The sequence below is a fragment of the Phocoena sinus genome, chromosome 11 (assembly GCF_008692025.1).
Source record: "Phocoena sinus isolate mPhoSin1 chromosome 11, mPhoSin1.pri, whole genome shotgun sequence".
Classification (NCBI taxonomy): domain Eukaryota; kingdom Metazoa; phylum Chordata; class Mammalia; order Artiodactyla; family Phocoenidae; genus Phocoena; species Phocoena sinus.
The window spans coordinates 21,348,282-21,360,791 of NC_045773.1; the positions used below are offsets into that span (position 1 = coordinate 21,348,282).

Consider the following 12,510-nt stretch of genomic DNA (forward strand, 5'->3'; position numbering starts at 1 on the left):
AGTCTGTTACCACAAAATAGTTTGAAGACCACTCACTGGAGTTGTTTTTATTTTACAGGGGTTTAAGCATTGTTCCAATCTTTCTAAATAAATGTCTGGGCTCTTTGGAAACCATAAGCTATAAAATCCATCTATGTGAAGTTATATTAAGGCTGTGATTAGGGGTTTTATCCTGAGTTCTTCCTTGGAATTTTACTTTAAAAAAAAGTGGTCAAGTAAAAATGATTCATGAAGTAAAATATATGGACTTTTGCAGACATTTTCATAGACCTCCCTAATAAGCCTTTGTAGAATCTGAACAAATTGTAGAATGGTGGTATTCAAAATTCTCTTTAGAAAAAAAAGTCTCTTTTTAAATGAAATCTTAATCCAGAGAACCAATAAATAAGATAACATGAAATAGTAGTTCACTTTTTGAATAAAACCCAGGTCATCTGGAAAATACAGTTGGAAAATAAAGCTGATAATAAAAATGACTACTAAGTATATAACTGGAGTTAATAAAGTAGTGAGTTTTTAATAGTCTGTACTATCATCTTTTTTGTTTTAATTCCCTTTGGCTTAATAGGTACCAGGTTGAATTAGAAAACCTAAAAGGTGAATATGTAAGAACACTTGAAGAGACAAGGAAAGAAAAGGTATTTCGATTAGTGTTCGCTCACCTCTTAGGGCTTCCATTAGAGAATGGTTGGGGATGGTAGCGAACTAATGAGATGGCAAGATAAAATGGGTGATGTTTCTGCTTTTGGAACTTGATCTTTAGTAGTAAGACCAGTAGGAGTGTATACCTTATGTTCCTAAACTTTGAGATTGACTTATGATGATGACTTAGTATCACAGAAATTATCTAACTGTATCTCTGTCTCCATTAGACACTGTTGAATAGTCAGTTAGAAATGGAGAAAATGAAAGTTGAACAGGAAAAGAAGAAAGCAATTTTCACTCAAGAGGCAATAAAAGAAAAGGTATTAAATTTTGTTTTCTTTTTGATGTAACCAGTTAGTAGCTGTTGTGATTAATCATTATTTGTTTTGTAATTTTAGCTACACTTTATAAATACCATTTCTTATGTCTAAAATCAATAGAGTGATAAATTCTAGTAGTATAATCAGTGTTCTGCTCAGAGTGGGTCCAGAGTAATTGGAGTTTATGCAAAGATATCTGTGATTTCTAGGATTTGAATGACAGAACCTCTTGCCCCTTTTAAAATGAATTTTTGTGGTCTCTCACTGACTCTGATGCCCCTCATTTGGCCCATAGGCACCTTGGGAGTGAAACTGGTTTGTTCACTTTCTTTCTGGTTAATGAAGGTAATTTTTCTAAAGTGAGTTTCCTGTATTTAAAGGATTGGAGTATACTCGGTAGTAAGCGTAATACATTAAAACTACCTATATGTGCATTGATTGAAATTACCTTTTGAAATTATTTGGTTTAAAAAAATACAGTAAAAATAAAGTGGATAAGCCAGAAACTTTATGGTTTGTAAATCTCATTGGTAATCTTATTCTAAAGAATAGGTTTAATTGGTGGTATGATATATAATATGAAGCAGTTAGTTCATATAATTGTTCCAATAAAAACATTCTCATTCCATTAAAAATAAAACAAATTATGTTGTTATAATATAAATGAGATGATTTAACCAAGTTTGTCTACGCTTTAAATTACTAAATATTGTGCCTTTGATAAGACTTAAGATATCTGTAACATTTTATGAGGAAATTAGAATGAATCTTTGTTGTCATTGATCCTAGAAAACTTTATTGCTTTTTTATTTATCATTTTTAATCTGAACTGAATTTTTTTTTCTTTACACCTTAAGGAACGGAAGTCATTTTCTGTTTCTAGCACTCCCACAATGTCACGCTCAAGCTCGATAAGTGGAGTTGATATGGCAGGACTACAAACATCTTTTATGTCTCAGGTGATGTTTTATTTCTTACACGTGTTTAGTTCTTAGACTGAATAATGATAAAGAGAATGTGCAGATAGCAGTTCGACTCTCACCGTGATCTTGCTATTCTATAGGCAATTTATCTGCATATTTGTAAGGGAGTGCTAATTGCACTGAGGAAATAGAGATGGTTTTCTGCCTTTGAAAAAAGTCATAGACATTTTAAAGTAAGAATTGACCAAACCATTTTGTTTGACACCTATGCACAGTCTGTAGTAACTGAATAACTATATATGCTTTCTTTAATTAACACAGGATGAGCTTCATGATCACTCATTTGGACCAATGTCTGTGTCAGCAAATGGAAGCAATCTTTATGATGCTGTAAGGATGGGAGCAGGATCAAGCATTATTGAAAATCTACAGTCTCAGCTAAAGCTAAGGGAAGGAGAAATTACTCATTTACAGGTATTAGAAAAATTAAATGTGCTGTAGAAGTAAATGAAATTTTGAGGCCCAATGAGTAGCACCCTTCATTTCCACCTGCATTCTGAACAAATTGAGAAATAAAATGAAATAGTGACAAGTGAAGCCCCAAGTAAATCATATATATTAACGATAAAGGCTGGTTGGAGAAATTAGCCAAGGATGAAAGTTCAGTGGGCCTTCTGAGTGCCAGAATTTGGGAGACTGTCACAGGAAATGCTTGGCTGGAGTAGGCCACCCCATGTGTGACAGCCTGCCATGATAAGACAGAGAGGCATCTAGGAGCAGAGAGCTCCTTGCAGGCAGCTTTTTCCAAACACGAAAAAAGGGAAGTTGCTGAGCTGAGCATAGCCATTTTATTCTCCCCAGATTTTCTGCTTAGGTAAGTTGCTCCAGCTCCCCCTATGAGGAAAGAGTAAAGGTGATGAGAGAGATTAGAACTATAACATCCTAGACATGAAAGGAAACATGGTGAGTGGAGCATCCTCCCATCTTATCTTGCTTTTCAGAAACTTAATGCTGTGACAAATGTTAAAACGTTTTACCTGTTTTCATTGTTAAACTTGATACACTCGAAAGTGGAACTTTCCTCTTCTATTTTTATTATATGATTTTAGTTGAAAATATTACTGTATTAAAGAAGATGTCCTTGAATTGGAAGAAAGTAGATCAGAATAATCTTATTACCTGTTATGTTTGTGTAGCCCACTGTTATGCTTAAGGGCACAAATGAACTTCTTTGGTAGTTGATGATAGATTCTACCAATGTGACCTGCATGGTTGGCAGTTTGTTTTTATTTCTCTGGGTTTTTGTAGTAATTTAGCATAACTGAAATATATGCTATTTCCTTAGAGAAAAATGTGGAGTTGCATGTTTCAAACAGATGATTAAATTTTCTTCAGTTCTTTATCTCTCATAGTAAACTCTATAAATGGTATACCTTTGAGGAAAGTTGAAACCGTTTTTGTGCCTCTATTTCCTTTTACCAGGAGCTAGCTTATGGTTATATGTTCACATATCTATTTCTTAAAAAATAGCACATTAAATGTTTATATTAGTGGGATTATTAAACAAGATATATTTTGATTTAAATCACTTCCTGGTAATGTTTCTCAGCTAGAAATTGGCAATCTAGAAAAAACACGCTCCATAATGGCTGAAGAGCTAGTTAAATTAACAAATCAAAATGATGAACTTGAAGAGAAAGTGAAGGAGATACCCAAACTTCGAACTCAGCTAAGAGTAAGTATTCTTCACTCTTATTTTTAGTTTACATAAAATGCATATGTATATGTTGGTGTTTTCTTTGATAATTGAAGAGTATTAATATTTGAGTGAAGAACTTTAAAAATGGATCTTATCTTCTCACATCACACATTCAGAGTAATGTTCACAATCATGTTGAGTCTCAGCACAGGAAAATAACCAGATTTCATTTGGCCAAGGCTCATTAATAATCCTGAACTTTTGCATGATCTGAGCAGTATTTTATTGAATGATGTTATATGTATCCTCACAATTAGCATATTTGGTATGGGAAGTTGCTCTTAAGCCATATATGAGAATAGATTTTCTTCTGACTTTTCTTGTGGGGTAAATGCCAGGTAATACTTAAACCACAGTGAACCATAGAGACTGAAATTTCATCAAACGTGCTGAAATTACTGGGAGAAAAGACAGATTAAGCTATATCTGGGGAGAATTGTAGATTTAGTGAAAAGATATGTTAAGATTAATAGCCATCTGGCTTATTTTGTTTTTTTTATTCTTTTATTCCAACAGACCGAGGTATGAGTTTAATTTTTATGAGAGATGACTATATACTTTTATTTAGATTGTAATGTCTTTACTGGTGGCTCATTTATGATAATATAAATATAATATTAAAGATTTTCCGTAGTTATTTAAAAATTGTAAACAAATATATTTTATAGGATTTGGATCAAAGATACAACACTATTCTGCAGATGTATGGAGAAAAAGCAGAAGAGGCAGAAGAACTTCGATTAGATCTTGAAGATGTAAAAAATATGTATAAGACTCAAATAGATGAGCTTTTAAGACAAAGGCTCAGTTAACTTCTGAAAATTACATTCCCATCAAACTGAATGTAAACATTTAATATCTAAGTACAGATATCCAATAAATTCTTTTATAGAGTTAGAAAGTGGAATTTACTGTAGCATTCAAAAATTGAAAAAAATTGTTCTATAGTATATAGTAATATTTCCAGTTAAATTATTTTGTGCAGTATTTGAACTTTATTTTTAAAACTATTCTTTAAAGATTTATTTTTTACAGTCTTTTTTTTTTTTTTTGCCTTGAATAGCACAGAGATTTATTACTTTATCCTCATGTCATTATGGTTAGGGAAGGAGAATGGTGTTATATATTGTAGATATATAACTAATTGTATCTATAATTTATATGTTTTTGTTTATATTGAGAACATTTAAAGAGTGATAGTGACATATTGACACTTTGAAATCTTTCACACTTAAATCTTCAGTATGTCTAATTACTATTTATGAAAATGGACATTGTGTTCAAGTAAAAAAATTATTAAACCTGCAGTTATTAAATCTTGAACTAATATTTTTCTTTTGGGAAAAAAACACCTTCTGAAGTTTAAAGGGTAAATAATTTAAACTTTAAAAGTTTTGTGGTCTCAAATTTTATTTCACTCAGATTTCACGATTAAGTCTGTACAAATTTTGGTACCCATTTGGAGAAAGCTATAGCTATTCAAAGTTATCTAGGCATAATTGAATAGTGGAAGAATCTACTTACAGTCATTTTGTGATGGTATCATTAACATTTTAGTAGTTTTGAAGACGTATTGTTTTACTACCCTATAAAATCAATCAAAAGTAATTAAATTACTAATATAATTTTCTTTTTAAAAATTAATTGTTCACATTTTGTAAAGCCATATTTTTGGCACATTAAAAGTATATGTTTGATATTCATAACAAAATAGAGAAATTATAGGAGTTAAATTTGGCATTTTGCAATTTTCTGTGGTTTATCATTTAATTTTTTTCTTGAACCTTTAAACCGAAAAATAGTGTGAAATAGCTGAAAAAATAACTATGCCTTCCTCTCAGCTGTGTTTTAGACTTGTGAAATATTTTGATACATTTTATTACTGAAAGTCATTTAGCTGCCTTTACTTGAAAGTAGGAACACTCACTTAACTTCTAGTTACATTTTAAACACTAGAACTTTAGCTACAGGTAAGCCATGTTGAAGCTTTTGGAATGCCTTTCAGGGCAATTCAAGTGACCTCATTTTTGTTCTTTTTGCATTCAAGACAGTATTTCTGTCAGTCAATCTCTGATTTGTAGCATTAATAAATATTCTTTCCATGTGAGCCAAATTCATAAAATTAATTTTCTATATTTTAGTGGTAAAAAGCAGTATAGTAGCTTCCTGTCAGCTTTTTTTTTTTTCTCCAGGGGCTGACAGAAAATGACAAGACTGATAGCAATAAGAAATGTACAGAATTAGAAAATATAGGAAACTTAAGTTGCAAATTCTGTCAAGTGTTTGAAACTAGAAGTTTAGGAATTATGAAATTGTTCTTTTAATATATCCATTAGTGAGGAAAAAAACCCAGAAACCCTTCAGTTGTGGAGAAAAGATTGAAATAAAATTCCTTTACTTTTCAATTTTATAATATTATACATTCTCTTTTCTTAATCCATATTAACATTAATAAAATCAACTTAAAATTTTAAAGTGTTCTCAGTTTATTTAAGATAAACAGCTATTTAATATTTAAGTCTTCGGCTGTATATTACCGTATATTGTTCTTTATCCACAAATTAATAGCTGATGTTCATACAGACCTTATTTTATTATACACTTAGATTTCTCAATACATTTGTAAGTTGAGAAGGTGTACTGAATTGCTTTCTTGAAGAACTCCACTAAGTGGCAGAATACCTATTGAATATTGGTTGCTGTATTTTGCCGTTTGTCATTAAAACTTACCTGTCCATATTCTAGAAAATATTTATATATATATATATATATTTTTTTTTTTTTTTTTTTTTTTTTTTTTGTGTGGTACGCGGGCCTCTCACTGTTGTAGCCTCTCCCGTTGCGGAGCACAGGCTCAGCGGCCATGGTTCACAGGCCCAGCCACTCCGCGGCATGTGGGATCTTCCCGGACTGGGGCACGAACCCGTGTCCCCTGCATCGGCAGGCAGACTCTCAACCACTGCGCCACCAGGGAAGCCCGAAAATATTTATATTTTAATAAAGAAAATAGATCGCAGTCAGATGTTTCCATTCTTGAAAGAAAATAGGTAATATAAATGATAACAATGTCAAGAATATAAACAAAGAATAGAGGGGTGTGAACATTGTTGTTTCATATATAGACAACTAAGCACAGACTGTGGGCATCCTTCTAACTCTTGGGAAGCTGAATTGAGAGTACCATTTCTTTCTTTTTCTTTACCTCTTTTTTGAGAACTTCCACTTGTACACTGTTTAACATATGGGGATGTATCAAATGTATCTATACTTTGATTTAAGATATTCTAAATATAGATAATTTCTAACCTAGGAAAACATGTGGTTTAAGTAAGTGAAAAGAAAAGTTCAGGAAAATTTTTTTCTTGTAATCCTTCATTTGGCATTTGATTTATTAATTGAAAGTTTTATTTAAATGCTTATTAAAGGATGTGATTTATAATATATAGAAAATAGCCACAAGAAAAAATAGAAAATTACTATAAATATCTTATCTTGTTCTACCACTCTTTGTCTAGTATATATACATGTATGTTCTAATGTATCATAATTTTTCATTTAAAAATCTAATGTCCCCAATTCTATTCAGTTTTAAACTATTACAACTTTAACTTCATATTTTGTAAAGGGCTAAAGGTATGATTTAAACTACAGATGGATATAATATTTTAACCCTAAATGAAAGATAATGTAAATAATAAGCATGGATCTGATTTGAATAAAGATTTTAAAATAGTAATAATGTATTTCATTTTTAAAATAATTTAGAGTGGTCAGTACCAATGAGTGAAGATAGTTTTCTTTTATGAAGATAGATATAACTTTGGAATTCTTATTTTAAGAAAATAAGGATAAGCCCAAATTTTTATGAGTTATATTACTAAGTGTTTTATTAGAATTAAATATAGTTTTTCTAATGAAGACATGTTTTTGGAAAATATAATTCTAAGAATTTACTTCTTGTAACTAACTGGTGTAATTACTGTAACGATGATTTGTGTCTTTTTAGAGTCTTAAACAGTATCAAGATATTCTTCTAAAAGTCATAAAACATTTCTATATTCAAATAATAACAGATAAAATAAGTTATCCTCTATTCATAAGTTACCTTGGTTCATATTGCTTGTACTGTTGAACTCTGCAACTTTGATCCTTTAAGGTCCTTTTAAGCTATTGCCTTTACACATACCCATTTAACTTTTTGCAAATCAAGACCCTTTAACAAGATAGAGTAAAAATTAAATGTATCTTTCTTCTTAATACTTACTTTTTTTAAATAAAAAAAAAACAAACAAAACCTCACAATGCTTCAGTAATCCACAATTGTGATACAGAGAATTTACTCTTAGTGCTGTCCAGAATTTATTCCCCATATTGACCTACTGCCAAGTAAGGTAAATTTCATTTTTTGTCCTCAAATAATACTAAGCAAGGGCTCATGGGAGGTTTTTCTGTTTGCTTAACATTAAACTCTCTTCTTTGACAGGTAGTGATGGGCAGAGCATGGTGGATAGAGGTGTTCCTTTCAGTTTTAGACAATGCCATGCCCATTTGTCTCTTTTGAAATGACAATTTTTACAAAACATATTAAAAAAAAATCTGTGGTCATAGGTGATAATAGGAAACAGTGCTTACTTTGCTATTGTTAAGCAGTTTGCTTATATGGGATCATAATCACTCATCCACTGTTCTGAAATCTAGAAAGCTCTGAAAACCAAATGTTTCTTTAATAAGCTTGTTGTCAAATCTGCTTTGGTAGTAAAGCCTGACCTTCACTGACATGAGGCTATTAAGGGCTTTATCTCACTTAGTGTGAGTATTCATTCATTTTGCTGCATTTTGTGTGAGAGTATGGGGTACTGATCCAGGACACAATGAGGGTGTTAGGTAGTAAGATGGTGTGCATACCCTGTTCTGTTAAAAAAAAAATCAGGAACATACACGGTACCAAGGATTTTGGAAAAGGGATTGTATACCTGCACTTTATCTTCAAATAAGCTTTTTAAAGTGGATACCATTATCATCTCCATTTTTAAAATGAAGAAAGGTTAAGTAATTGCTCAAGGTCATATGGCATATAAGTGGCAAAGTTGAGACTAATTTGTGCAGTTTGGCTCCAGAGTCCATGCTCTGAACCATTAACTATACAATGCTGTTTCTCTTACTGCTCTTCTGTAAAACCATAAGCATATAGATCAACTGTAGCATAAGATAAAATTTGCTTGCTTAAAATTTTAATACCTTTGATTTATGGTTTAAGAAGTTGGATATATCAGAGAACCAATAAGCTATATTCTGCCGATACTTCAGCATTTTGCTAACACTGTGAGCTATCCAAAATGCCAATGTGTGAGTGGCAAACTTACAACCCATTTAGCAAACTTGTAGTGCAATGTAAAAATTATGATTATTCAAAATTTCAAAGTTATATAAAAGAGACAGCAGATAATGAAAGCCATATACTTACTAACGTTTACTTTTTAACAGCATTCAATTTATGGCCCATTTTGTCTCATTTATACTTCACGTGTGTTCCTCTCAACCCATACTGACTATTTTGAAGCAAATTTCAGACATAGGACTTGATTATTTAAGTCTGAAATGTTTCTGTAAAAAGTAACTTTACCTCATCAACTATTTGGTTACTTGCATCATAATTCATATAGGAAAGACAGGATAAATCTGCTTCATTCTTTTCCTTTATTTACCAGTTCTCACAATTAAAGTTGGTTCCTTTCTATCATCCGAAATGAACAGCAAGGTTTTTGGCTTGTGTATTTGATCGATTAGTTGGATCTTTTTGAATTTAATATTTAAATATGTTTGTGCTTCAATCCATTACAGTTACCCTGTTGATGCTTTAAATTATTCTATCTTTGGCCAGAGGGAATCTTCTCAAACTGGTTTCTGAGTCCTTTTGGTATGACCCTCATAGCCTTTGATTGCTTCCTCCTGTAAAACCTTTCAGGTTCTTCTAGTACATTTCCTGCCCCATATCTAAGATCATTTTTCTGTGTATACCCCACATTAATCCATTTTTCTATGGAGTCCATGTTCCTTAAATGGGAAAGTGTGTAACGAGATGACAGTCTGGGCACACAAGGGGTGCTTCTTGCTACATGGTTGGTTGTTTCTAAATCTTTTCAACGGATGATGAAGGGCAAATTTGGGTTTGTTTGTTTTTTAATTTATTTATTTTTGGCTGCGTTGGGTCTTCGTTGCTGCGCGTGGGCTTTCTCTAGTTGCGGCTGGTGGGGGCTACACTTCGTTGCGGTGCGGGGGCTTCTCATTGCGGTGGCTTCTCGTTGCGGAGCACGGGCTCTAGGCTCGCGGGCTCTAGAGCGCAGGGCTCAGTATTTGTGGAGCACGGGCTTAGTTGCTCTGCGGCATGTGGGATCTTCCCGGAGCAGGGCTCGAACTCGTGTCCTCTGCAATGGCAGGTGGATTCTTAACCGCTGCGCCATCAGGGAAGTCCCTAGTTTTAGTTTATAATGTAAAATATTCACATGATTCTAAAGTCACAAGTATATAATGTATATTCAGAGAACTTATCTTCTTTGTCCCCTATACCTATATTCCCTCCTTCCCCCATAGGTAATCATTTTAATGTTGTTATTCTATTTGTAAATAACAATTTATATACATAAATATATACATATATATTCCCTTTCCTCAATAAATGATAGCATATTGCACATTCTTCTTCTACTGTGCTTTTTCCACTCAATAATATATCCTGCAGTGTATAGTGATATTTCTCAATCCTCTTTTACGCCTGCATAGCTCTACATTGTGTGAATATACCATAGTTTATTCATCAGTCTCCTGTTAATAGACGTTTGAGTTTATTGTTTAAAACTAAATTTTAACATTAATATTTTGGGAGGGAAATTCTATGTTAAGAATGGCTGTTACAGTACGATAGAACACAACCTCATATTCTTAAAGCCCCATCACATTTTGTCTCCCCTGAGCCAGAATGACCACAACTTAATATTTAGCCATTTAAAATAGCACCATGTGCACCTCCCAACAGTTGGATTGGTTTGTCTGCTCTTGCAATGAGACTAACATATTTTTAGAAACCTTTCTCATATATTGTTCTCATGCGTTCTTTAAAAAAATCTATGTATTTTTCTCTATATATCACATATCACTCAGGGGCAAACCAGCTTGTTTATTCATTTTGAATCAACTAAGAGGAAAGCTATATTTCCTGTATGTGACAAAATAGATTGGTGGCAAGTAAGCTGAGAAAGCACTTTTTAAAGTTGCTCTGCTTCATTGGTAAGGGGTGGCAAAGTACGAAATAATAGAACAGTACTTCCTTTAGAGGCAGAGTCTTTTACATGAAGAGTAAACGAGTTAATACTGTACAGTGCTTTAGAATAATCCTTGGCACATATCAAGTACCGTGTGTTTTTGCATTGCTATTATTTGAAAGAAAAAATCCAGATAATGTTACTCATTTAGCAAGTTACTAATGGAACTTGTTCTCATAACGGTATCTGAAAAAATTATTTGAAGATTATGTAAGCCTTTGGTAACAAACTGTTGTATTTTCTTATGATCATAGTACTTAATGCGGGTGATTTTATGTGTCTGAGCGTGTTTATTTTGATGATACCAACTTTGATCAGTTAAAGTTGAATCAATAATGCTCACCTTAACTGTGCTCTGTACTACGCAGCATACTATGAGAACCGAGGGCGCCAAGAGTAGAAGTATGGCAGATGGGCGTTCAAATAATTATGATAAAATAATTAAGCAATTGCAATTTAAATAATTATAAAATAATACAACGATAAAAATACAACTCCACAAAGCGGCATTTGACCTTGGAGAGTTTTCGGATAGTTACGAAGAGAGGCAAGAGTATTACTACGTAATATTCAAGGACTCCAAAGAATCCTCCATCCTCCGGTTGGCCACCAGAAAGTGCTGCCAACTACGGGCAGGCCCCACGTATGAAAGTGAGAGCGGCAACTTCGGCTCTAATTAAGAAAACAGTAAAACTCCGCCTCAATGCAACGCAATGAGAAGGAAGAAGGGAAGGAGAGTCAGGCTTTCTACTCAACCCGTCCCAGGGTCCTTTAAGCGCCTTATCCCTTCCTCCCAAGGAGGACAGTCCAGCCTGGCTCTCTGGCCCTGGCGGGAGAACGCAGGGAACCGCAGACGGTGCCCCTCGAGCCCGGTCCCCGCGGACCTGCCATCGGGACCCGCGCTCCCAGCCCCCGCCCGGCCCGCGTGGCCCGGCTTCTGCCCCGGCGGCCTCCGGCGCGGCGGGGGTCCGCCTCCCCGCGCAGGCCGGCCTAGGTGTCCCGGCGGCTCCCGGGCGCCCCCTGGCCCGGCTCCGGCGCCCGAGGTTTCCGGTGAGCTGCAGTCGCCGGTTATGACGACTCCCTCCTCCGGAGCAGCCGCCGCCGCCGCCGCCGCTTCTCCGCAGCCCCGGTTCGCCCAGCTCCAGGTGGGACTCGACCCGGGGTCCGCGGAGCCTTCACCCGCCCCCCTGTGCGCCGCGGCAGTCTGAGCTGCTCTTGGGGCCGGTCGCGCGGTGGGCGCTTCTGCCCGCTCCCGGCGCGGCTTCCCGGAGGGCTGGCGCCTCTCCACGGGTCCGCCTGCGCCTTCCCATCGCCCACGGGCCGAAGAGGCGGACGTGGGGAAGGCGATCCTGACCCTCCCGACTCTGAGCGCTCGGTCTCTTCATGGCGCCTGTAGCGGCGCACGGGACCCCGGGGGCCCTCCGGACGCGGGGAAGAATGCCGGCTCCCCGGCCGGCTCCCCCTTGACCGGGTTTCCCAGGCCGGGGCGGAGCCGCTCTCCAGGCCCCTCCCAGGCGCGCCAGGGACCGGGGGTGGGGAGTGCG

The 12,510-nt window shown here is 35.5% G+C and overlaps 1 protein-coding gene across 1 annotated transcript in view; it reads left to right on the forward strand.

Moving 5' to 3' along the window:
* TMF1 (TATA element modulatory factor 1) overlaps positions 1-6,118 on the forward strand; it is a 30,118-nt gene extending 24,000 nt beyond the window's left edge. The window contains exons 12-17 of the mRNA XM_032647416.1: positions 569-638; positions 873-965; positions 1,823-1,924; positions 2,210-2,362; positions 3,498-3,623; positions 4,316-6,118. Of these exons, the coding sequence (XP_032503307.1) occupies positions 569-638; positions 873-965; positions 1,823-1,924; positions 2,210-2,362; positions 3,498-3,623; positions 4,316-4,459 (688 nt within the window). The 3' untranslated portion in view covers positions 4,460-6,118. The remainder of the gene's footprint in view (positions 1-568; positions 639-872; positions 966-1,822; positions 1,925-2,209; positions 2,363-3,497; positions 3,624-4,315) is intronic.
* Positions 6,119-12,510: the final 6,392 nt, after the last annotated feature.